The sequence below is a fragment of the Beta vulgaris genome, chromosome 3 (genome assembly GCF_026745355.1).
Source record: "Beta vulgaris subsp. vulgaris cultivar EL10 chromosome 3, EL10.2, whole genome shotgun sequence".
Taxonomy (NCBI): Eukaryota; Viridiplantae; Streptophyta; class Magnoliopsida; order Caryophyllales; family Amaranthaceae; genus Beta; species Beta vulgaris.
In genome coordinates, this window is record NC_079204.1 from 18,176,265 (window position 1) to 18,204,038 (window position 27,774).

The 27,774-nt window shown below is 36.3% G+C and overlaps 2 protein-coding genes across 3 annotated transcripts in view; both read right to left on the reverse strand.

Moving 5' to 3' along the window:
• Window positions 1-775: 775 nt before the first annotated feature.
• On the reverse strand, window positions 776-17,295 carry LOC104889064 (mitochondrial import inner membrane translocase subunit TIM50). Of its 2 annotated transcripts, XM_010674205.4 has the most exons (10): window positions 16,914-17,285; window positions 16,220-16,314; window positions 15,586-15,622; window positions 6,882-6,943; window positions 6,673-6,786; window positions 4,459-4,563; window positions 4,274-4,372; window positions 2,880-3,039; window positions 2,681-2,783; window positions 776-1,230 (listed from the first exon to the last, which is right to left on the reverse strand). In XM_010674205.4, exons 1-10 carry the CDS (start codon window positions 17,155-17,157, stop codon window positions 1,185-1,187), a joined length of 1,065 nt encoding a protein of 354 aa, XP_010672507.2. In that variant the 5' UTR covers window positions 17,158-17,285; the 3' UTR covers window positions 776-1,184. The 2 variants fall into 2 exon arrangements, with proteins under 2 accessions (XP_010672507.2, XP_048497180.1); XM_048641223.2 differs by lacking the exons at window positions 776-1,230; window positions 2,681-2,783; window positions 2,880-3,039 and adding an exon at window positions 3,523-3,735 and having other exon boundaries at window positions 16,914-17,295.
• A 3,087-nt stretch (window positions 17,296-20,382) lies between these two features.
• Window positions 20,383-27,774, reverse strand: part of LOC104889067 (probable thiol methyltransferase 2) — a 36,183-nt gene continuing 28,791 nt past the window's right edge. The window contains 3 exon segments of the mRNA XM_048641224.2: window positions 20,383-20,701; window positions 22,869-22,947; window positions 23,402-23,448. Coding sequence (XP_048497181.2) covers window positions 20,657-20,701; window positions 22,869-22,947; window positions 23,402-23,448 — 171 coding nt within the window. The 3' untranslated portion in view covers window positions 20,383-20,656.

The following is a 27,774-nucleotide window of genomic DNA, read 5'->3' on the forward strand; positions in this document are numbered from 1 at the left end:
TTTGGCTCAACCGATATCCAAAGTCCATGCTTGGTCTGCTGACTCAGGACCTCCAGGGTTCCTTTTCGCTCATTTTGGAGCATCGTTCTGCGGTAGTCCACAAGCATATATCCAAGTGGATGGTTCTTGGACTCCAACTTCTACTTCGGCAGGTATTGCATGGGTAGTTGACCATATTTCAAGCCACATTCGGGAAGGTCAAGGCAGTTGCATTATCGCTCCTTCGGCTCTATCTGCGGAAGCCAAAGCTTGTTTGGAAGCTTTGATTTGGGCTCAAGGACATGGCCTTCGTCACATCATGGTTTATACGGACTGTGAACAGCTGGTCCAGGGTTTACGGCATCAAGGCTCCCAACCAAATTCAATTGCTTGGACCTTGGACGACATTCGAACCATTGGACAACAGTTTCAATGGTGTAGGATTACAAAGGTTTCTCGTCTACTAGTTCAACAGGCTCATGAGCTGGCTACTCATATGCGGAAAGACAAAATTCCGTTTCAGGCTTTTTAGATTTGCTTGTTTGGTTTTACTTCTGTATGTTTTTCCGGTGTCCAAAAAAAAAAAAAAAAAAAAAAAACTATGAAATTTACATATAAAAATTAGCTAAGCACGAATTAACAATTCAGACATATTGATGCCCTTACCATTATACATGCCCAAACCATTACATGATGATGAACTGTACTTCAGAGAAAAATAATAATCTAAAACTACTGTTTCTACTGCTGATGCTGACGACTGTTTGTCAAATTTGCAAATGCAGTACTCTCGTAATTGCCAAACAGAATATTTATTGATAGATAGAAAATAAATCAGAGCTGGGTGGTCATATAGAGCTCAACCGGCTCCTTCTCATACTTGGCATGACTAATCAAAATGCCAATATTATCTGTACTCAGCTTCGGACCAAAGCACATCATTTCAATCCAATTTTTACAAAAAAGAAAACAGAGGGGAGGGAAGCAAATTTGTACAGCACGGTAACATTGCGCCAAAAAATAGTGCAAAAAATTGCCCTCTTGGGTTAGCTATTCAACTACTTGTGTCAAAATGGTTCTGCTTTGCAAACTAGATACTATGAAGCAGCTCATACTTGGTGTCTATATTATCCCTAGCTTTAATTTGCTAGGGATTATCAACTGTATCAAGAATAAGCCTCAGCGTCGGCATAAGACACAGTCGTTCACCGTCGCCAAAAACGTCCATGCTGTTTCGTTTCTTGCATTCGCCTGCAACATGAAAGACAAAGTACACATTTCATAAATAAAATAGGCTTTTCCTTCTTTTATATTCTTAACATAATAAGGTTTGGTGATTTTCAGGATATTAAGGTTGTGGAAAACTTGCAGACAACAACACGAAGGACCATATTGAGATATTTCAAAGTGTCCCAGATAGACGGTGCAGATTATCGGATGGGAGGAAAAGGGGGGTTGGGGCAATACCAATCCACCATACAAGAGGTCCCTTCAAATTATTGTCACATCCACAGTAAATCTTAGTTTTGGAAGCTGATGGAAACTTAATCTGATTTTTTTTAAGGTGCGAACACAGAAATAGTATCCATAAGAGAACAGAACGCAAACTCGCAAAGGATGTCCAGTGGAAGATAAACAATATTCTAATTGGCTATGAGATCTAGCGCATTTGCGCAACCCCACCACCTTAAGCAAAAGCTATGGACCCCACTTTTCCCTCTCTCTAGATGAATACTCTCATATACCAAGGACAACAAAGGTAAAAAAAGAGACAAAAGGAATATGCAAACAATATAATCAATAGTTTCTATGATGGTCTAGGTTCATATATTAGCCATTCTCAAGAGAATTCTCTATTTATTAGAGGGGAAGATAAGCTTACATCTCTTCACCCTATATCATGCCTCTGGGAAGTAAATGTCAAACTTCAGTACCAATCCAAAAGTCTAACATGCAAAATTATCAACATAATGACATACATGGTTGATAATATCTATATGCAGAATATAGATACTGAGATAGGAACATTAGACTGAATAGATGCATAAATTTAGAGGAGTCTTGGGTCTTTTATCTTTTGTTTTTTTTGTTTAATGTGGAGAAAAAGGAGTCAAAATCTAAAATAAATTGAGGCTACAACGAACAACAGATAAGAGACAGAGAACCCAAGCTTCGTGATTATCCCAATTGAATCTTCTGATTAATCCCCTCAACCCCACTACTGTTTCCATTTTGTCCCCATATGTCATAACTCATCACTATGCTTTTCTTTCTTTAATTCTTTTTCTTGGTTGGGGAAAAGCCTTGATGATTTCTCTCTGGCCACAGCAGGCCACCACAAGTATTAAAAACTCTAATTTCTCTTATTTCTTGACAAACGTAAACTTTAGGTCTCCAAAATTAAGTGAAATCTCGGTGTGGGAGTCATAGTATAGAGTAAGAACTATTACTCTTAGTTACTGCCCCAAAAGGGGATATTCTTTTATTCAATATGAGACCACTTTTGAGTATGTAGGGAAACTAGAGATAAGTCCAATTTCTATAATCAAAATGTGTCACATCCCCTTTAATTACGCAAGCCTGAGACATATACACTTATATCTACCAGGTCGTGTCATGTTGACACAGCTGAGTCCAGCCACTGCAGCTCCTAAGTTCAACACAACTACAGTCGCACACAATTACAAGGTTTAAATCTGACCTCTGGTGCTCTTTAGAGCGTTCTATAAACTCCTTTGGGATATCACGCCCTTTATAGGATGCTAGCACTTGGCGAATATCAGGTGGACCACTCCGAGCCACAACTGCAACCAAGCCAAACCAACATTTTAACAAGCTGAAACTGACTAGTAAGCTGAAACACACACAGACAATGTTGGAAAAGCATAAAGCATACTAACATTCAAGAAATGGAATAAAATCCAGCAAAGTAGTATCATTCAAATCATCACTTTTCCATGGCTTGATTTCAACACAGTTTTCCGGCTGAAGACAGTTCTCCAGGGCGTGGCCACTTAGATAAATAACCTTTGAAGGATCACGGTTCAGTTTTGAAAGATCCTGCACAGGAATGTAAAATTATAATTTACTCGCATCCTTCATAAATCTCATATGTTAACGAAATCCATAAATCATGGTAGCCAATTGAATCAGACAAGAGGAATGTCAGAGCTGACATGTACAGTGGCCTTGTCAAAGGGAAGATGTGTTTCCCAACAAAGCCTCCCCAAGAACTGCCTTTTAAGATGATTATCAAGCATTGCCCATACAAACTTTTTCCACTTACGGTGAAGCACAGAGCTACAGTTCTATAAGCTCAATCGCAGATGAGCGTCTAATAAATTACGGAGAGTTGTCCGGTACTAATCAGGTACAGATAAATCTTGCAACTGAATTTTGTCCCAAGGTACCATCTCCTTCAGACTCATATCAGGCAAAATGTGCTTTCGCATCCCCCATGCCATTATTCAATTAAGGGTGTCCTAATTTTGGTTACTGTGGGATGACAGGCAGAATCCTTTCATCTTACTGTGCCTTCAAAACAAAGAGAGCAGAAACCGGTTGACTTGCTACAATGCATAGATTCAAGATCAGGTACACAGAACGAAATCCCAAACAACTGACAAAAAAGCCCACGAAGAATTAACACTTAACACCTTCTGAGCAGTGGCAAAGAGAGGAAGGATAGAGAAGGAAGTAGGAAATTCTCTTCTTTTCACTTGGGAAAGGGGATGACTGAAGATGCATGATATCAAGCTAGTGAGAAGGGCAAATATAACTTATTAGATCAAAGAAAATTATATCATAAGCAAGTCAAAAGCAGCAAAATAGATAGAGGACAATGAGCCCGCTAAGTAAGATCGTTTAATAAAAAAAAGTACCAATCATATTTCACATAATCAAAGAAGGCTCCAGAAAAGCCTCGTACAAAATGACACCATAGAGATGGAATCACAAGGTAAACAACTCTGTACCACTAGGCTAGCTACTCATGTAAGGTTTAAATACAATGAGTTTAATCATTCCTCTCTAATCTTAGAAAACAAGGCAAATTTATAGAATAATAATCTAATATTTTTACATCCTTAAAACTTGTTTGCAAGGAAGCAAAAGCTGGTAGTACTTTCTTCCTCAAAATTGTTGCAGATGTTCCCTTCTACCTTAAATGTAACCAGAGAAAACATACAACAGATGATCATCCCTTAAACTGTTCTTTCCAGCATATTATAACTCAAAGGATCAGAGCATACTTAAAAAAAAAAAAAGAACAAGTAGATATATGATAGAGTCCTACCCTATAATGTTTCCCTCCCTCATATCTTGTTGCAGCCCTTGATAGTCGATGAGCTACGCAATGCTTCTCATCTAATCTCTCAAGAACCGGGTCGACATACTGCCATAAACAAATCCAATCTCATGAGCAATATTCAAACCAACACAGTGAATCAAGCAACAAGGTAACAAAGAGAAAAAAATCACCATTTGCAAATTGTCAGAGTACACAACAATTTCATAAAATTGTGCTAGGTGCTCTAGAAAGGAATCGACACCGGGCCTTTTAAATGTTCTCCATCCCCTTTCACGCTGCAAAGAATACAGAAAAAAAAAATGTTACTAAAATCAAACAGTTGCTGATAAAGACTCAATTTCTTGTAATGAAATTCCACCTCACTCTGACGATGGAGAATCGAGATATTTCTGTCTTCACTAAACTAAATATGTTTGGTTATAAAAAATTTCAGCAGAAATCAGAAACCCACCTAAACAATTATTTGTGATCTTGACCGAATTTCCACAGAAGCAAGCGAACCATAAAGTAAATACTAAGCCCCACCAGATTTATTCAGAAATATGCCACATAGCATGGAACTCCAAAAGATACCAATCTCAATTTTGAAATGTATATTTAGTAGAACTGTAGAACATAACATACATACTTTAATTAAATAGGCAATAACACCATACACTAAGTGTGCCTTTTTCCTCTTATTCTAGTTATGAGAGGAGGCTGGGGTAAGGTTTGGCAGCTGGTATTTCTATAGACACAATTTTTTTTAATGTAAGTGACAGGAATTTTATTGACAACAACTGTCTCACCCCTATAAAAGAAAAGGGGTACCAAGTAGAGACAATGAATCAGGCCCTTAAGCACTACAATTAATTTAACTACTGAAGACTGGAGAAAGAACTAACAATGGCACAAAGCTAAGAGTCACAAATCATATTTAGAACTCCAAGAAAGATGGTGATAACAAGGATCACATAAGACCAACTATTAGAAACCTCGCAAAATATCTATTTTGGATGTGGAAACCTAGGCACTTAAAATGCTATTGGTTCCTTTTCTTCTATGTAGACCACCAAACAGCTGAAGAGCGAACTTCCACACTTCAGAAATATAGCCTTCTCAAAATATTTAAGCCATATAGAACATTTGTTGAGCTTTGTCCTCAACACCAAAAGACCTTTGGAGAGAAGAGTACGTCACTTAGTCATGATAGTATGATACAATAGAAGAAAGCATTGCACCAGATACACTTTCAAGTCATATGACCTTAAAATCTTAGCAAATATAATTTCAGAGCAGCAAAGTGACAAGACCATAGAATTATCTCTCCCTCACTTAACCACTAAGCTAACATGAATGAACTATACTTTCTCTATTCTTTTTCTATTGCAACATATTGATATACCTCTTTTGCTAGTTTCATATCTATTGCAGCATTTCCTCTTTTGATAACAAAATCTACCCAATTGCCCTTACTAAGTCTACATAAATCCATCATTACTTACCCACCAACCAATCATATGGATTCATTTTGCCACCCCACCATCTTTATCATTTTTCTTAAAATTTTGTCCAAACCAAATGTTGCAGTAGAAAAAGAACGGAGGAAGTAAGTAAGTTTTCCTTTCCACCATTATTCTTCTTATTGGGTAAGACATTTTATAAGGGAGAGCATAGTTGGGCTATTCGAAATGGATTTAATTTCATTGCAGTGTTTGGTTGGGCCTTTTGCCACTAAAATCTTATACCAAGGACTTTTTAAACTTCTAAATCCATCGCAACCCCCTAGAATCTCAATCCTAAGCCCCCACATCCCACCCCCCCTCCCCAAATATTCTAACTCCTTACCTCCTAAATTTGAACCCTAATCACTCTTAGAGTGGTTGTTCACAGTTAAGCCAGATAAGAGGTGGCCATGGTACTTCAGCTCTTTGTTAGTTGTCACAATGGAAGATACAGCACGGAACCTGGCGGTAGTAGCATGCAGAAGAGAATGGTGGAATATTACATAAAAGAAAAGTATGGAAACTATTAAAAAGTATAAGGACTTTAAAGCCAAAAAAATCCAAAATATATTGATTCCATTCCAAAATTGAAACAAACTGTTGAGATAGGATGTATAACCCATTCCATAGTCAAAGTCGAACCAAATATATTAAGAAAGGTATGGACCATGGGGTTCTCAACCAATAACTCCCTGGTATGAATTTCCATCTCATTCCAACTTCATGAACCAAATGGCCCCTAAGTTATCCCTTTTCTTTTCTCTAGAACCCGGATGTGTAGCTGGTTCAACCAGTTTCTTCCACTAGAGTGGAGTGGTAGACATAAAATCTTGCCTGTGCTAGTTAAGAGCCACAATAGAAGTCAACTGCGTTAATTTGATTTCATCAATTCAGACTTACCTTCCAATCAGAGTATACTAAAGTCTCATTCAGATCAACAACAAGTGTAAACACATTCTGCATTCCAGGGGGTAAATCAGGAAGCAGCTTATCCGACAACGGGTCTCTGAAAACCTGCGATGGGGCGACAAAAAATTACGAAACAGATGACAAAATTTTTTTAAAAAAAATAACAAAAAAAAAATAATTTGAATTACAAAGTTGCTTACTCTAATATGCTCCTCTGTAGATCTCCTCAAATCTAGATAAAGTTCAATTGCTTTCGCAGGCACTGGAATACCACAGAAGATTGAAGCCTATTATTAAGTTAAGGATCTGACCAAGAAATATGCAAAAACAGAAGCATATCACCTTCACTTTAAAGCACAAGTTCAAAGGAAACTATACGGTTTCCTCTCGCCACAAAGTAGTAAAACAACTGTTACCTCAACTACAACCGTGCTACAGATTTATGAAACTACGTATAAGATTCAAAGGGTCAAATGGAATTGGCCTCTACGCGGTTGTGGGATAGAAACTATGTATAAGATTCAAAGGGTCAAGTGGAATTGGCCTCTATGCAATTGTGGGATAGAAACTATGTATAAGATTCAAAGGGTCAAATGGTATTGGCCTCTATGCAATTGTGGGAAAAGCCTAAGCAACTTTTGTGATTGTATGAGTAAGATTTGTACATATGTGAAACAAACCCCCCCCCCCCCCCCCCCCACACACACACGAATAACAAAGTATGAACTTAACGTAGTGCGATATGCGATATAACAACTTTGTCCATTCCATATTATTAGACATGGAGATAAATGCATAAGATATTTATGTTTATCTTACTACTTCCTCCGTTTCATAATATTTGCAACACTTTCCAAATTGCAGACTCCTAGGCAATTTTTCTTAGTATACAATTAGATGGGAAGGGGTATGTAACTAGACTAACTAATAAAATTTCAAATACATTATATCAACACCTAGGATCCACCGTCACCACCCTACCACGGCCAGCCGCCACCATCCTGCCATCACCACCACCAAAACCACCTCGCCAACACCACCAGCAAAACCACCTTGCTAACACCACCAACCAAACCACCCCGCCACCACCATCAGAACCACCACCACAACCACCCCGCCACCACCATCTTCCATTTCACGAAAATTCACAAAACCTCACCAAGATCTTCATCTTCTAACCAACTTCGGGAAAAAAAAAAACAAATCTTCATCTTCTAACTAAGTATGTGAGCAAATTCAAAACAAAAAAGCAGATCTAATCTAACAAAATTATAGAAAGATCTAACCAAATTACAGATCTAACCAATAACCAAAAACATATCAAAGACGAAGGAAGAAGAAGGAGATCGAAGGAGATCGAAGGAGAGAGAAAGGAGGATAAGGGTCGCGTCCGTCTTCTTCTTCGTTAGCTTTTTGTTCATTCTTCTTCGTCAGTTCGTCTTCTTCGTCGGGTCTTCTTCTTCGTCAGTTCGTTCGTAGCTGTGGTCGACTTTGTTTGTTCGCAGCGATGGTCGACTTCATTCGTTTGTCGGTTCTTTGCAGCGGTGGTCGACTTTGCAACGGTGGTGGATTCATCCCGACTCCGCAACATGAGGGAGAGTGGCTTTAGTGTTGTGTCGAGGGTATGAGGGTAGAGAGAGAGGGCGTGAGGGAGGAGAGAGAGTGGAGGTGGTGGGGAATGGGTTGGGTTTTTGTGGTGGGAGTATGGGTGGTGGGGTGAAAGAATGGTTATGGGTTGTGGGAGAAGAGAAGAAGGTTGTAATTGGACATCATAGAGTAGTTAGGCGAAAGATTAAGTAGTTTAATTGTTTTAGAGATTAGAGTAGGTAATCAAGTAAGGGTATTTAAGTAATTTCACCCCCCAAAACTTACTAAATAAGGAAACAGAAAAAAGTGTTTCATTTATTTTGAAACATCCCTAAATGGAAAGTGTTGCAAATATTATGAAACGAAGGAAGTATATGTTCATAATGATTTAAGTGTCTTGATCTTTTGGGTTACCAGAATGAATAATATACTTTCCAATCACTACTCTCTGTTAGAATTCTTTTTCCGAGAAATATATTATTACTAGGAAAGGAAGATAAGTGATCTACTCTCAGTTTGGAGTATTATTGATTTTATAAGGTAACAATAGCTAATCACAGAAAATTGTTTGACAGATTAAGCCTAACTAAGATCATACTTGTTCGTATCGGTTGAGATTTACATTATGATATTAACGTATGACACTGACATTTTAATGGAGTACAATTTTTGTATGACTAGTTCATTGTCCATACTCAATAGGTAATCTTGTATAGTGTCATAAGTGATTAGTAAGTTCATTTAAGAGAGTGAACTATTGTAGGGGCATTGTAGTATGATAAGTAAATTTTGAGTGTCATTTGGAACCATGATAGTTCAAAGGAAGCCTTTGAATAATTTTTGAGAGTCTAGTTATTAATCTAAAGTTGATAATTCTTCATGTCTGATAAATTAGATTAGATAAGTGATTGGAATCTTATGATTACATTAACCTTCGATGTGGGTTCAACATTGTCAAAACTTAGTCCTTAGCTAAGTGGCAGAACATCATGTGATCATAATTTACTATTATTATGTTTATAATATATATCTTGCTTAGTCCCGGAATGGACAATATTCAATTCAAAGGGCCAGATAGCCAATTGGATATGGTTTATGGTTGCATGGCTTTGATAGTCTTATATTCTTATTGATTAGGTTTGTGGTTGGTTTGACTTATTGGGATATACCTAATAACCAAAGCAAAAGGATGGTAGCTCTTTTTTTTTTTTTTTGTACTTTGAGTGTTAGTGAGGAATGATGAAAAATTTATAATTTTGGGAGTAGCAAATGCTTATAAGTTCTACTTTCTGTAAGTACTTTGTTTAGTTTATTCATCTCAATGTTAGTTGTTGGTTACTAAGCTTCCAGTGATTATGTGTCATGGGAATTCGCTTCCACTCAAGAACTATGGTGAACCATTAGAAGTAGAAGTGTATTTAGGACAGTACATATTAAAATGAATTCTACTCTATCTAGGATTCATTTAGCTTGGGAATTAATTTGTATATTCACTGTGCTCCACTTTTTCTAGATGCCTAGAAACATAAGTAATGAGATGGGAATGATGGGATTGTGGTGTGAAACAAAAAGATGTGAGCGCTAAGGTGAACCGCAGATTAGGGCTTGGTCAAGGGGATCTTTTATGACCAAGAGGATCCGAGTTCTATAGGAATCAGATTAGATTAAGGGAAATCTTAGAAGCATTATTACTTACGTTATCATACACATTGTAAAAAGTCCTAGTGCATTATTTGGTGGTTTTTCTCCCGATTCTCATGCTCCTATGTTGAATCTTCATGTGATGTTTTTTGTGTATGTTTTGCGTTATTATTGCTTGCTCATACATAATCTGATAGGCTACCGATCCTAACAATATGGATTCACAAGCTTTTGAGTTATTCAGTGGCTAGAGATTGCTAATTTAAAATATCAGTTATTAGTTGATGTATACTTTTTCTTTTATTAGTAAATTGTAATAACACAAGAGGTTCATTTGGGTTGTACTTACAAAAATTGTTGGTAGCGTTAGCACTTGACACTTATTTATGCTATTGTTTTCTCATAAGGGAAAATAAGAAAAATTGTTAAGAAAAATCCTGTGGGGCGTCGTCCTAGATTAATCCCAAGTTTTGATTAATTTTGAATAAATCCCAAATGTGATGAAGATCTTCTCATATTAGTCCAAGTGACGACCCACTCCGGTTAAAAAATGTGACGTGGCACAAAAAAAACAAATTCTTATATGTAGCTGGCGATACCTATAACAATCCGTGTGGCCAACCCATGTATAAAGACCAGCACGATGAGTTTCAGGAGAGAGCAACCTAACCCCGTGTCTGTCACTCCTCTCTTTCCAATCTCCTCCTCCCCCCCCCCCCCTCCCTCCTCATCACCATTCACCAAACCTAATTCCAAAATTAATCTACCTAAAGCTTTTATTTTTTATTGTCTGAACTAATAATTCTGATCTTTTTCCCCATATTACGTTCATTATTGATGCCATTTGAGTAACTTCACTTATATTGAACATATCTTGCAAATTACTACCAAAATTATGAGCAATTTGTTGATCATTTCAGTAAAATGGCAGTCTCCGAAGTTCGGATCAGAACTCCATGCTTCTGACGAAGAAGAGCTTTCTAAGGATGATAAAGGGTTTAAATATTATTTCACTTGTTTTTTTTTCAACAGATAATTTGATTTTCATAGTTAAATTGAGTTTATGAAATGAAGATTTTGAATGGCATGCTATTTTGGGGATTGTTAGGATGAAGAATTTGAGTAACCTTGTTCAAGGAAAAGTGATTTTGATTGCTATTGAAGATTGCTTTGGGGTCAGAGGAAGGTGCGAGTTAGAGAGAGCATTTAATGGTTTGGGGTTTTGACTTTGGCTTACCCTTTTATTAGCTTGGAAACCTCACTTAGTGATATAAGATAATGGCATATTAAGCTTTAACAAGTGACAACTAATCAGAAGAAATCCATAACCCTTTTTTTCAATAATGTGATAAAAAAAACCAGTAACCCCTTCATTTCCAGTTGAAACGTTTGAAAGAGCTCATGCTAGGCTTTGCCTCTTGTTTCCTTTTCTTTGTTTTACCAAAAGATTTTCAATAATGTGATTAAAATCCATAACCCCTATTAAGACAATAGAAAATACGTATGTATTTGAAAGATTTTTAGTAGAGTATAAGACCCAATTAACCTCAATTGTTCACAATAGTAATGCATGTATTCATACTAATAACCACATACATTTATAAGAGTGAATTGATTAGTTTCTAACTTTGTTTACAAAAGCAACCCCACTTTGTTTATATGAGTAATCCTTTTTATTGTTATGCGTAACCTTAAAATTTTATGAGTAACCCCATTTATTTTTTGGCGTAACCTCATTTAATTTTAAAAGTAATCTTTTTTCATCATATGAGTAACCTATTTTAATCATATCAGTAACCTAATTTAATCTTATGAATAATCCCATTTAGTCATAAACGCAACTTCATGTATTCATACTAGTAATCTCGTTTAATCATACTACCACAATTGTTCTCAAAAGTCACCACATTTGTTCATGCGAGTAATTTCATTCGTTCACATGAGTTCCCTCATTTAATCATACAACGACCTTATTTAAACAAACGAATAACCAATTGTTCACAAAAGTAACCCCTGTTTATCAGCACAAGTAACCTTATTCGTTCACAAGAGAAACCTCAAATGTTCACAAAAGTAACCCCCATTTGTTAATACGAGTAACATCATTCTTTCATAAAAGTAACCTATTTAATTATATGAGTAACCTCACTTAGTTCACAAAAGTAACCCTTGTTTACTAATAAAGACTAACCTCATTCGTTTATAAGAGTAACATCATTTAATCATACGACGATCTTATTTAGTCATATAAGTAATAATTGTTCACAAAAGTAACCCCTATTTATTCTTACAAATAATCTCATTCGTTTCATAAGAATAAAATCATTTAATCATACAATGACGTTATTTAATCATACGAGTAACTCTAACTGTTCACAAAAATAACTCATTTATTCATATGAGTAGCCTCATTCATTCACAAGAGTAAACTCATTTAGTCTTAGTATGACGACTCTATTCAATCCTACAAGTAATCCTAATTGTTCAAGTAACCCCCATTTATAATTACGAATAACCTCATTTATTCATACGAGTAACCGCATTTGCTCATAAGAGTAACCTCATTTAATCATATGATGACGCTATTTAATCATACGAGTAACCACTTACCGTTCACTAAAGTAGCCTCATTTATTCATACGAGTAAGTAGTAACCTCATTCGTCAATTAGAGGAATCTCACTTAATCATACGACAACCCTATTTAGTCATACGAGTAACCCCAATTATTCACAAAAGTAACATCATTTCTTCATACGAGTAACTTCACTTAATCATACGACAACCCTATTCAATCATATGAGTAATCCCAATTGTTCACAAAAGTAACCTCATTGTTAAGAAGAGTAACCTCATTTAATCATACGACAACCCTATCTAATCATAAGAATAACCCAATTGTTCATATAAGTAATTCCATTTCTTCATACGAGAAACCCCATTTGTTCATAAGAGTAAACAATGTATTCCCTTTTGCTATAAAAGTAACCATATTTGTTTATAAGAATAACACCCTTTTATTGTTAAAAGTAACCACATTCATACAAATAACTCTATTTGTTCAAGTGAAGGGATGCACAGACTGCAAGGAGGTTTGCCTAAAAGCAACCACCCCTGGATACAGCGCTCTCGCGCCGAAGATGAACAGGGTTAAGCGGTTTGTCGTGGGATGTAGTAAAGCATTGGTTGGGGAATGTTCCGTTTTAGGTGGAAGCTTCGGCATGACCCTAGACTCGAATTCCGCTGATACTATCAGAGAGTTACATAGCTTAGGTACAATATGACTAAGTACCCTATGAAAAGTTACAAATCCTTGTATAGCTTCTTCAATTTCTCGATAAAGAAATATGACCAACAATAGTTCGAATGTATGTAAAATATTTTCTTTTTTTACACTTCTTATTATTAGATGGTGCACATAAATCTCGCGATAAGTGCCTAAAGACTAACAGTGAACTTCAATGGGAGCTTCTCTTGGATCTATAATGCGTTGATTTAGCCGCCACCGCAGCCACAAAGGACTATCTAAATGGAATCTTTTCTTACGAAAGGTCTAGTTACATCATAGGAATTAACTTCATTTGTTCATAACGGTTTGTATACAAGGGTCAACTTGAAAATGCTATATCTCACAGTGTTAGGAAGATTCGAGTTGGACATGAAAACTTGGCTCGATGGCTTTCCAATGCCTTGTCAAAAGCTCGATTCCGAATGAAAAACGAGTGAGGTATGACCTTTTGAAAATGACATGACGCATTGATATGCGTGCACGCCCCCGGCCAAACCTATATTTATGACTTTGGGTAGTCATACGCAAGACGGGCTGGAAAAAAAATTAGTTTCCCTTTAAGCCTCATGTCACCCTACAACGACCTTCACCACCATCCACCATATCCACCGCCCTTGCACAACCACCTTAACTATCTTCAACCCTACTACCCTCCCTCACTCCCTCTCGTTTTCTTAGTCACAACCACCAAAACCACAACACCCAACCACCACCCTTACTCACCACCTCCATCAAACCAAAACCACCACTAGCCTCCTTCCCTTCCTCTCATTTTTCAGCCACCAAGCAGTCCACCTTCTCTCTTTCTCCTCATCCTCCAAAAACCTTAGCCACCACCCTCGATAACCCACTCACTACTCTTGAAACCCCCTCCACCCCAAAATCCACCACCACCGCGAAAAATATAAAGATATAGCTGGTGGGCCGTGGACTGTGAAGGAGGAGGAAGAGAGAGAAAAACCGTAAGGATGGTGTTAAGGGTGGTTCAGGCGACGATGGTGGTTGTGGGGTAGTGAAGGGGAAGGAGAAGGTGACAGAAAAAGAAAAGAATTATGAAGGAGGGTGGAGAAAAAAAGAAGACCAATAACAATGCGCCACGTTGCAAGTTAACCTATATTTTCATAAGTTACCAACCGCTCGTTTTTCACTAGGGACCAATATAGGAAAACTACTCACAAACTTAGGATTATTTAATAATAATCAAATTTTAGGATTAATCTTGGAAGATGCCCCAAAATCAGGATTTTTCTTAATAAGTTTTCCAAAAAAACATATGCTCTATTAGAGGTGTTATAAATAGCCTATATCAGGTTAACAAAGTTTAAGTAACGTTGCGCATAGTTATACTTCGCCTATCATTTGGACGTATGAACACAAGGACCAGGCAAAATATATGTTTTCTTATTAAAAGTCAATGTCCTAAACCTTACGAGACCAAGTGTTATTTAAGAACATTAAATTGGTAGCATCTAATTTACGAGTAAATGAAAAGAAATGCAAAGTTAGACGATTAGCCCATTCTTTTACATTTACTCTCGAAAAGTTAAGTGGACAACCACCTTAATTTCGCAAAACCATTGTGCCAAGCCTACTACGCAAAGTAAATGGGATGAACAGAGCAATAATACACTTAAAAAAAACATTTTTAGTAAAAGCTCATTTTCTAGCGCCCGTCATGTATATTGTGCATGATCTTTCCAAAATCTGGATCAAAGCATGGCAAATGTGCCGGACCATGCTAAAACATGATCAATTATGCCATTTGTGATGTCATACCAAGTGTCATGTATATCCTATATCAATAAAACCACCTTTTATAGTTCACCACTTCACCTACTACTACTAGAGCACAATATACTCCTCTTCCTAAAAACTGTTGAAATAATCAATAAGTAGAAACAATAATACAGTCATTCACAATACTTACTGCATAACACACAAGAAATAGTCACCATAGGACCAAGAGACCAATATCAACAGTTTGGTATTGTTCCATCAAAACAAATATTTGTTACTGTTCCATCAAAAAGGAACAGTTTCCCATTAACCACATAAACTGGCATTAGCTTGCAAAGGTATGATGCAAAGCAAGGATATATATTCCTCCTTCAACATATATTGCATTCCTATGTATGGCATAACTCGTAAGCATAGCATAGTCAATAGACAGGGTTGACAAGGTAGGTGAAGGATCCTAGTAACATATTAGTTAGCTAACTTAGTTTAATTAACTTGCACATAAAGAAAGCAATTTTAGCCTAACTTTATTCAAATATGAAATACCACACCAATTTAGAAATGAGAAACATCAAAATCACAAATTCAACTTTTTGCTTTTAGAAGATAATCCAATCTGAAAATGACAAAAGTGAGGAGAAAGAAACATACCACTTAAAGCAGCAGAGCGCAATGAAGCTTGAAGTTTCTACATGGGAAAACATATTCAAAATGTTTTTCATCAGAAATGGCCAAACGTTTTCACATCACTAATTATCATGAGATAAGTATAAAGCAGCAGAGCGCAACGAAACTTGAAGTTTCTACATGGGAAAACATATTCAAAATGTTTTTCATCAGAAATGGCCAAACGTTTTCACATCACTAATTATCATGAGATAAGTATTGTTAACTGAACATTTATGATGAGGTATGGAGGAATGATCTTAACCCCAACATAATAAAGATTAGATCACACGGACCCATGTCCGGGAATCCAAACTTCTCTGCTTAGTTCAGCATCATTGCCACAATCAAAACTGTTTATATCTCAGACAGCCTAGCTTCCATTATATACAAGCACACATTTCACATTTTGGACATGATTATTACCATGGCCCAATGTTACCTAATTCCCCCACGAATTGCGAATTGAGAAAAGCGAATTGTGGTCGGTTTTGGTTCATTTTTGGCTCATTTTGGGTGATTTGTCGAATTCAAAAGGCGATTTAGATAGCGAATTAGGTAACACTGCGGCATGGCCATCAAAAGTGAGAACTAACTAAAAATGTACTTTTGTACTCACATTAATAGTAGATTCATCTTCTAACTCTTCAATGGGATAATTTGCAGAAGCTCGGATTGATTTTGTCTTTTCATCTACTTCTTCTGACGTGTATGCTGCAAACAAAGATTACTTTTAATTCTGTATATTATAGAAGACGATTGACTATCATAAATTCATAGCCATATTTCCTACCTGCATACAAGTACCAAAATGAAAGCGCAGATTTTCATCTTAATATTCAATATTAATGTTGCTTTGTTGATTTAATACATATTTCACGCCGACTCTATAGAATGATCAACATGTTTCCAACACGAGGAAAACAAAAGCGGTACATAATTTTTGAAAAAAAGTGTGTAATTGGACTACCCAATAAACACGACAATGCATCTAGCATTCAGAGCAATAATCCTCTAAATCCTTATCTCCATTGTCTGATTTAGTATCTTTATGTTGAAATTAAGCCAGAAAACAAACCACCATTATATACATTCCCGTTGAGTTCAACATCAGAGAGGGTTTACAATTGCACAGCTATATTATAATAATATATTGCAACGCTAATTTAATACAAGCAATAGTGGAGATTTTCAACTTTGGTGCAAACAAAAAAACACCAAAACAAACTACAATTGACAGATAATCCAAAGCAAAAAAGTACACTAAGACAATAATTGACAAAAAAAATATTAAAATCAACGAGAAGACATACCGTAAGTAGCATAGCCAGCAGTTGCTGCAACACCGACAAGAGTAGCAGTAAGACCGAATTTGAGCGCAGTTAAGAAGGTGTTCTTCTTCGGTGGAGACGATAATGGAGGTTCTATAGGAGGTTTAGTACAGAAGAGTCTTTGGGAGATTATAGTGTTAAGATTGTTGATGTTGTGGCAGTTGTTAATGGCGGTGTATTTCGAGAGTCGCTGAGAAATCCGAGATCGTAGTACGGAGAACGACATTACTGTTGATGTTCGGAAGATCGGAGTCGATATACTGAGGGGCGGGGAATTAGCACTAGGGCTTTGGCGGAGAGGCAAAATTATGAACCGACTACTTACTCTATTCACGAACTATGGGCTATGGACTATGGTTATGTTTGGCACAAATAGCCGAAAAGAAGCTGAAATTGATAAGGTTGCTGATTGTTCAAATCGTTTGAAATAATAATTGCTTATGCTGGTAAATTATCTTGATATTTGTTACTTGTTGCATAAGAGTATAAAAGGTAATTGACAGTTGCTTTTTCTCTATATTTTCTTTTCCTTTATTCCCCTCGCTTTTTATTCTCATAATACGTTATCAGCAACATTGCAAATTGATTGATGAGATAGACAGGCTAATCTTCTTCGATTATGAACATGAAAAGGAAATTCAATCATCCATTACCAACTGATAGTCAAAGAGAAAAAAGTATATTTAATTTGATTGATAATATGATCCAATCTTTCCATGTTCTTGGCTTTCCTCTTTTACGCTCCACTATTATGTAGAAGAAAGAAATTAAGTATACTTGAAATAGGACCATAATAATTAGCGAATGTATTGTGTCAGACTCGTCCGACCATAATATTTGGTCGGGCGACTTTCAGTTGGTTTCAATTTTTTTCAGTTGGTTTCAAATTTTTTTCAATTGGTTTCAATTTTTTTCAGTTGGTTTCAATTTTTGTTCAGAAGACCAAATGAAAGAAAAACAACACAAGCTGAAAAAATTTACACACCAACTGAAAGAACACAGAAGACCAAATGAAAGAAAAACAACACAAGCTGAAAGATTTAACACACCAACTGAAAGTCAACAGAAGACCAAATGAAAGAAAAATAACACAAGCTGAAAGAATTTACACACCAACTGAAAGAATTCAGAAGACCAAATGAAAGAAAAACAACACAAAATGAAAGAATTTACACACCAACTGAAAGGCAAGTAATCTCTCACCAAATTATTACTGTCTTCTTCTCTACTCCTACCTCACACCAACTGCTATGTCTCACTCCCACTCTCTCTCCTCCAAACTCTCGGATCTACTGTGAAGATTAGCAAATGACGTGTCGTTACAGAATTCTTCTGGGTGGAATCCACTACAAGATGCGCTTTGTCGTCGTAAATTGGAAGTTTCTAGAATACTTGTTCAACATCATCATTTATCTACTTGGTCTAAATGGCGTCGTCATCTTCCTCGACTTCTTTCTGTTTTGAGAACAATGAGGGATTTTTATATGGAAATTCAGTTTCATTTTGAATCTTCTTTTGTTCCTTTTATAGGCAAAATTGCTCAATCTGATACTTACCGGTAATTCTTCTAGAATCTACTGTTTTAAGAAGAAGAAAGCCCAAAGAGGGAGTCGTCCGACGGAAAGTATTGGGTCAGACGGTCTGACCCAATACTTTCACTAATAATTAAGTATAGGATTTTATATCAAATTCATAATAATCATCAGAGTAATGGCGATTAAAGTCCATCCTCTTCTTTTAAATCAACTATAGGATTGTGCATCAAATTCATAGTAATGGCGGTTACTTTCATTCTTATCTTTTAATTTAACTATAGGATTTTATATCAAATTCATAGTAATGGCGTTTACTTCTAATTTGATATCAGTTGTATACTTGTATGGAATTGATATCATGGTTGTTTCTTATCATTAAGTTGCATTGTTAAGTAATTTCTATTCTTTTGTAAATTATTAGTTTGCTATATAGATATCATATGGGATGTGCAAATTGTTAGTTTTTCCTATTAATCTGCAATGTCATGTAATCATCAAAGTTTTTTTTTGAGAAAAAATAATGGTGAAAGTTGACAAGAACATATAGTCGTTTAATGATAATAAATTTGATACTAAACTTCCTTTAAGGTCAAAATATGAAATAACTCATGTAACTATGTAAATATCATTGTCGTCGTAATCATCTAACAACCCAAAAAAAAATTGTCAAAGCCTTAATACCAATAAGAAAGTAAGTATCAAGAAAACTATAATTTTCCTTCTCGCAGTAGCATATTTATGACAAAACCATGACAAAAATGAAGTCTAACTTCAAAGTTTACACTTTAACATTTAAAGTACACTAAAACGCTGATAAGTGATGAAATTACATACTGTGGAGGCTTTCTAAGGCTCTTTGTGATTTAGGTGTGAGTGTGGCACTTATGCCGTTGTCAATATGCATGAAGTTAGGACTAACTGATATAAAACGCACTACTGTCTCATTACAACTTGCTGACAAATCTATTAAATATCCTTTAGGAGTAGTCGAAAATGTATTAATGAAGGTGGATAAATCTATTTATTCCTGTTGATTTCATTATCTCTATTATATAAGCCAAGGGAGGAGGTGTGGTGTCCTCTTTTGAAGTGACTAAAATACCCTTAATGATCTAATTAATGGAATGCAAAAAATTACAAAAATAAATCATTTAAAAATTCTCATTCCAACTTGCCATTTAAAACAAGTTTAAAATGGTATATGCATCAAATACTTCAATCAAAAATTAAATGGACAAAATATTTATACCTCATAAAAAAAAGATGGCATACATAACGTGCACATGAAAAGTCTAAACATTCACATCCTTTGATATTCTTTAATTCAGTTAAACCAACTCATTATTTTTGTTTTTTCAGTTCAATATTCATTCACAAAAAATTAATGTTAACAATCACTCACAACCTTTTTATTTTCTTACATTAGCGAATTAATATATCTAAATTCATCTAACTGTTGAATTTTTCACATTTAAGTTTAATCATAGATAAAGTACGAATGAAGTATCTAATAGAATAACAAATTTTGAAAGTAACGCATGCATCGCGTGCATATGAAGGCTAGTTCTTGATATGGATGAGGATGTTAATGTACCTATAATTTTGGATAGTCCGTTTTTAGCTACGGCTGGTGCTATAATTGATGTTAAAATTTAAAAACGGTAAGTTAACCTTTAAAATTAGTGAAGAAGAGGTGCAGTTCAATTTATTCCAATCTTCTAAATATCCCTCTTTTACTGATCATGTATTTCGAGTTGATTTGCATGATGAATTAGATGCAGAAGAGTTTAATAAGGTTACTTTTATCAATCTTCTTGTAACTATTTTTAATAGGAAACAAATTCAAACGTATAAACACACATGATAGATACTTTACTCTGGCATTAACATCAACCATAAAATGTAAACTGTAACTATTAAAACAAATCCAAACGTTTGATTATTTCAAAGGAAGGAAATACAGGTGTGATTGTGCTTATATAAATATATAATATTCCACATAAGAAATTAGGAAACAAATTCAAACGTTTAATTATTTCAAAGGAAGGAAATACAGGTGTGATTGTGCTTATATATTCCACATAAGGAATACGTCTCTTTTATATTGATTCTCATAAAGAGCTTATTAGAAGAGTCTAAGAGAAATTATATTATAGTAACTTATATACAAGCATAACAAAGCCATGTAATTTATAGATTTGGAGTCCTCTTCCACCTGCCAAGCTTCTCATAACCCTGAAACATAGTATTAAATAAAATTGTAGTCATAATATGTATGTCCCAATAGCTTAGGCATAAAGAGATTTCTTTGAACATGTACATGTCAATTGAAAAAAAACAAAAGGATGTGGATAATCACTATACATAAACGATATAAATATACTAGAGGTGATCAATATTGGTCGAGCACAAAAACGGACGGGTTTCGAGCACATTTTTCCAACTTGTGGTTCGGGCCCAGCCCGACCCAATTTTTGGGAAAAATTGGGCCACAAGTAACTTTAATATGGAAATCAGGCTAAAATTTAATTTGACTCGAAAATGGTACTAAAAGCCCGCTTGATCCGGCCAAGGACGTTAGGATTTTGAAATTGGGTGCTCCTAACAAAACCAAGGAAATCTACAATGATCATAATACACAAATGATAAGTTGAGTTTTGACCATAACAAAACAAAACTTTATATTATTTGAGTCCTTTATTAGAAATACCTTCATCATATCGATATTTCCATACTATCTCCAATTTACTGTATTGAAGTTAGGGCCTGTTCTCTTCGGCATAAAACAGCTGAACTGAACTGAACTGAACTGAATTGAACTGAACTGAACTGAATTGAACTGAACTGAATTGAACTGAACTGAACTGATCTGAACTGAACTGAACTGAACTGAATTGAACTGAACTGAAATGAAATGAATAGTGATATGTGAGTGTAAAAGTATTGTCAAGAGCTGAACTGAACTGAACTGGTCTGAACTGAACTGAACTGATCTGAACTGAATTGAACTGAACTGAACTGAATTGAACTGAACTGAACTGAATTGAACTGAACTGAACTGAACTGAACTGAAAATAAGCTGGAGAGAACAGGCCCTTAATGTTGTGGGCCAAAGAAAATATAATGATAAGGTAAATATAATAGTAAACAATTGGTAGGACGATTCTTTAAAAAACAGAAAAAAAGTGCGTAAACTAACAAGGTACAATTCAAAAAGAAAAATGGGAGAATTACTTGTTATATTACAAAAAGAAGGTTTAGAGTTAAAATCTTCAAAAATAATAAAATGAAGATTTCAAATAGAAAAGAAAAAATGTAAAAAATAGAAAAAGAAAAGAACAAGAAGTATAAAGTAATATAGAAAAACAAAGGTCATCAAGTAGAGAAGAAACAAAATGAAAAAAAAATAAAAAATCTGAAAATGGTTTTTAGGGGATCAAATCCGTGCAAAAATTTAGCGCATGCAAGAGGTTGGTAGATAGTTGCCACTAGAGCAACTCGCATATTGTCGTATAAAAGCGCATATACTAAAGTTAAACAGTAGTCTTTATTACGTTAATAAATACTCCCTCTGTTTCATTTTAATTGTTACACTTTGACATTTTACATTATTCACAAAGTGCTCTTTAACCTTCATTTGTGATTTATACGTGAATAAAACCATAGTCATGTGAGATCTTGTTAGATTCGTCTTAGTATATATTTTATTAATATGTACTGTTTGGGCCCAATCTTGCCTGGTGGGCCACTACATGCTCCAAGGCTCTAAGGCCTGCTGCCGGCATGGAAGCCCTCCAGTGGGACCCACCTGCCTTAAATTCTGTGCCAGCATGGCAGAGACATTCTTCACACATTTCAACACCTATAAATACTGGGCAGATCCCCATTTATTGAGGTAAGGAATTCTAGACAATCCACTTCACAAATCCCAATTAGTACACGTCAACTGACTTGATCGTTGGAGGGGCGATCCCGGATCCACCCCGGGGGTAGTCTAACTCTCGTCCTGTGCAGGTCTCCCAGCAGTCTCCGAGCATCCGGCCCTCATTAATCCTAATCTCGATCCATCCCACCTAATACAAGTTTTTACCCGAAACATGTACTTTTTATACTTTTTACAAATACAAAACTAGAGATATATATCGTCAAAGTTTTGCATTGACATGCGTGAAAAATTTAAGTGTAACAATTAAAATGAAATGGAGGGAGTATATAGGAAGCTGATTTTTTTGATAGGATCTGAGCCATCCAGGACCTTTAATAGATCCCCTGTGGATCCGGCCCAAATTATCGGGAATTTTGGCCAGACATTTGGCCTGGCCGGCCGAGTCTATAGCCCGAGATGAACCACTTTTTTGGCCAAAGTTAGGCCCGGCCCGGCCTGATTACTTCTAAAATATACCTTGCGTGGTTGAACTGCCAGTTGGTTCTCTGTTACGGAAGCCGCTTTAAATCCAAAAGGTGCAAGCACTTCTTCATAGCTGCACAAAACATATAAATCGTCAAACGTTAAGAAAATTTTACTGAAAATTTTTACTAATATAAAACTTCAAAACACTATGATCATGTCGTGGTACTAAAATCATTCTAATTATGTATTTCCATATCAATACATACTTTTACAGATATATAATGAAAATATTAATTTTATATATAAAACATATTGCTCATATATATCCGGGTGTACCATATGCATGATACACTAAATTTTTTTTTTGCTCATTTACTCATTAACATCTCTTTCTTTTGTATATATCTTACTTATTTGGAGGATTTAAAATGAACAATGAAAAAAAAAATGAGTGTATCAAATTTACGATACACCCGAGTGTTTGGTAAAAGTTGCATACAATGTACTTAAAAATCGCGAAAAAAACTGCGTAAGCTAATTCTAGAACCTCCAAAACTGTAAAGAAGTAAATAGTATAAAATTACTCTGAAACAGAAACTTTATATGGAGGTCCACCAACGTGATCGCTTATCTGTAACCAAAAATAAAGATAGATAAGTAATTTAGTATATAGTCTACTCTAGCACTGTCAAGAACGAAGAATATGGCATCAATCCTTAGGTGAAAAGATGAAATTGTATTTTTAGTGAGAAATTATGCACCTTAATTGTTATTATTTTTTAAACAGAAGAGGAACAAAATCCAAAAAAAGATAAAGATAACTAACTTTTTAGATATTTAACAAACAAAAGAGTTATCCCTAGTATAACCTTCTTCCATATCATGGTTAAAATATGAGTTAAAGCAATTATTTGGAGTCCGCCAACGTAATCACTTATTTGTCTTCAACAAATTAAAGAAAAGAAAAGTAATTTAAGTAGCATATAGTCTACTCTAGTATTTTTTTTTACGTCAAATGACAAGTTCCTATTTTCTCAATTTAGAGGTGATTAACATGGACCTGTCTTGACTGCCCAATCCGACCTGACAACACATGATTGGATTAGAGTTACAATACTAATATTGAAACTCTCTTTTACCTACCTCTCTCTCTAGAAAAAACCTTTCTCTATCTCATAAGGTCTCTTTTACTTTGATTTCATGATGGAGCCACCTGATGTTGCTCCTTCTCATGAGGTTCTTATGGAGGAATTTGCTCCTTCATTTGTTCCTTCTAATGTTTTAATTTCCTCTTCTTTTTGCGAAGCTGTTGCAAATTCCAATCAGTGGTTTTCAGAAGCAAAGAAAATTATGCTAAATTCTCTTAAATGGGAAGACTCTTTCCCTCTTCCTTCAGAATCGCCTAATGTTATTAATTTCTCAAAAGAAGATTTGGAGTCTTTACGCAAACCATGGCAACTTACACTTATGGGTAAATGTCTTGGCATCAATATTCGATCCTCTTTCATGATTCAACGCATTAAAGCAATGTGGCGTCCTAAAGGGCATATTGAAACAATTGATATTGGCAGGATTGTGTTCCTTTTTTGTTTTTCTAAGTTGGATGATTTAGAAACAACGCTGTTTGGAGGGCCTTGGTTCATCCTTGACCATGAACTAATGCTAACCACATGCAAACCTAATTTTCGACCTTCAATGAATCTGTTCTCGAAGCTTATTGTCTGGAATAGATTTCCTGAACTTCCTGTTGAATATTTTAATAAGGAAGCCCTTTTCAACATTGCCAAAGTTGTGGGTAAGCCTATTCGTGTTAATTATGTGACAAATTCAGTTTCTAAAGGTCAATATGCTCGAGTTTGTGTTGAAATTAATCTCTGTGAAAAGCTTACCACCTCAGTTTGGGTGGGTAGTGAATGGCAACAGACACAATATGAAAATTTGCATTATCTCTGTTTCTCATGCGGGAAAATTGCTCACCTGTCTGACACATGTTCGATGAGCCCCCTAATGCAGCCGAAGTGTCTTCTTCTAAATCCCAGACTTCGTCGGCCCCCTCATCTGCTCCACATGTGGAGACTGTTTCAAAAGCTCCTGTTACTAGTATGGGCCCACCTCCTGTCTCTCCTCCAGAAAATTCCTATGGGTCTTGGCTTGTTGTTAATAATAAAAAATCAGGTAGGAGGCCCAATGAATCTACACGAGGTCGTACAACTCCTAAAGTCCACTCCACTATTGACACTAAAAAATAACCCACCAAACATTCTCTATTGGCTTTCTCAAAAAGTCTTCCCTCTTCTCCTTCTATTCTCAAAAATGTCCGTTCGAATTCCAAGAATCCTTCCCCCAAAATTACTAATCATTTTTCTGTCTTAAACACTATTTCCTCCTCTGATATTACTTTACTTAACACGATACTACCTTCTCCACCCCTTGTTACTTCCTGCTAGTTGGCAATAATGGATTCATCATCTCCAGTTAACTCCTCTCAGCATTCTCTTTTTTTTTACCCTTCCTCTCCTTCTCCTCTTATTTCTGGAACACCTTCCCCAACCCCCTAATTTACCACATTGTCCTAATGTTTGAAAACAATTCTCCCAAACTTCCTCTGCCAACCAAATACCTTCCACTCGTCCTCCACGTTCTCGTATGGAGAACGATCGCCACCACCATCACCGTCCTCCTCCACGCCTTCGCCGTCATCACCACTCATCGGCATCAACCCTCACTTGTGCCCTCCCTGACCAGTCATTCTCCTCTCACCTTGTACTCCCCCAATCAAAATCCCTCTCTTCAGACCCATCTCTTTCTCTCTCCATCCATCCTCAATTTCGGCCAATTTCCCATTGCACAACCTCTGATTATGCATACATGAAACCATCCCTCCCAATCCCCCACTCTCCTCAGTCTGTTACCTACTCACCCCACCCCGATGTTATGGGCATCTCTTCACATCCCTCCATCCCCGGAATCCATCAGTCTCATGCATCAGACTCTCAAGACCCTTGCTTCTTACCATTTATCCCTTTAACCTCCCTCCCCTCTAACTCCTTCTCCCCCTCTCCCGCCTTCATCACCCGAGCACCCAACATCCCCTCCTCCACCAAACCCCCCTTACAACTCTCTCAATCTCGTAAGTCTAGGTCACGATATGGTCCTTACCAAAAATTGGTTGAGCAGTTTCACAATCTAGGCAGGAGTGGTGGGTCTGCAACTGGAAACCAGGTATTGCCAGCTTTTGGAGAGACCCAAGGAAATATTCAAGTATCTCACTCCGCTCTCCGTGATGGAGATTTGGTCAATGGACCAGAGTCAACATTGGAATGAGTGGGAAGACTTTGTTCCAAAGTCTCATAGGGAAGGTAAAGAGGTACATGTTCTGATGCCTGATTTGAATATAAAAATTATTTTGTGGAATATTGGGGGGGGGGGGAATTCGGATACTTTTATTCCCCATGCACTGACCATCATCCGAATTCAAAACCCAACAATTTTCATTGTTTTGGAAACCAAATTTGATGAAAATCGAGCTAAGGTTGTTTGTCGACGTCTAGGTGTTGATGATTCCCGAGCCATTCCTTCTTCTGGGCTACGTGGGGGTATCTGCCTTTTTGGAAGAGTAATTTGACTTGATCCTCTACAATGAAAGATCAAACTGTTTTCACTCTCTTTTTTATTTTAGCCCTCATAAGCCTGAGTGCTTATTATGGGTCTTCATGCTCCTAGCTCAAGTACTGCCAGAAGAGGTTTTTGGAAGTCCATGTAACAGGACCTGCCTCCTGAAGATACTCCGTGGATAGTTTTAGGTGATCTTAATGAGGTCACTAATCAATCGGAGAAATCTGGGGGTCGTCCTTTTCGACACTCACAAAGTCACAATGCCAGGATCTTGACAATTTCACTGATGTTGCTTCTTTGGTTGATATTGGATATCAAGGTAATCCTTTTACCTGGAGTAATGCTAGAGATGGCCTTGCTTTGATTCAAGAGAGATTGGATAGAGCTTTGGTTAACCCTGCATGGCTTGACCATTCTCCTGATACTAAGGTAATCCATCTCCCTAAAAACTCACTCTGATAACTGCCCTATCCTCTTTTGTACTGATTTTGATAATTTGAGGGGCCAACGCCAGTTTCCTTTTCGTTGTAAGGAAGCTTGGTTGTCTCATCCTGAATTCAGAGATTTCTTCCTTGACAATTGGAATCATCCTCTTGTTAACTTCCTGCATGAAAGTGATAAATTCCAATCTTCTATCCCTCAATGGAACCAAAATGTTTTTGGTTGCATTCTCAATCAAAAAAAGAAAATTTTGGCTCGCATTAATGGTTTTCAGATGTTTTTGGCAAAAAAAAGATTCTAGTTTTCTTTTGAATCTGGAAAAGATCTTCTTTCTAAGCTTAATCATCTTCTCAATCTAGAAAGGATCATCTGGGCTCAGAAAGCGAGGCTTGATTGGCGAAAGCGTATGGACTATAATACTAAATATTTTCACATTTTAGCTAAAATAAAAAAACGAAAAGTAAGATTGCATGTGTCTTTAATGATAATGATACCCTAATCTCGGATAATAATACTCTCAAATCTATGGTTGTTGGCTACTTCAAAAAAAATTTCACCACTTCTCATTTTCTCCACCCTTTTTTGACTTCTCCTTCTTCCCCTATCTACCCTTCTTCCCTTTCTATGGCTTGCCTAGGATCTTCTCGTTCAAGTGACGAATTTTATTCTTGTCTTGCTCAAATGCCTTCCTCTAAATGCCTAGGCCCAGATGGGATTCAACCTATTTTTTATAAACAAATCTGGGCTGATCTTGGCTCAAAAATCACTGACTTTATTTCTCAAGTCTTCTCTTCAGGTGTCATCCCTCCCCACATCAATAAAACGTATCTTTCCCTTGTTCTCAAGGTCCATCACCCCACTCATATTAAAGATTGTAGACTTTGTAATACAATTTACAAGC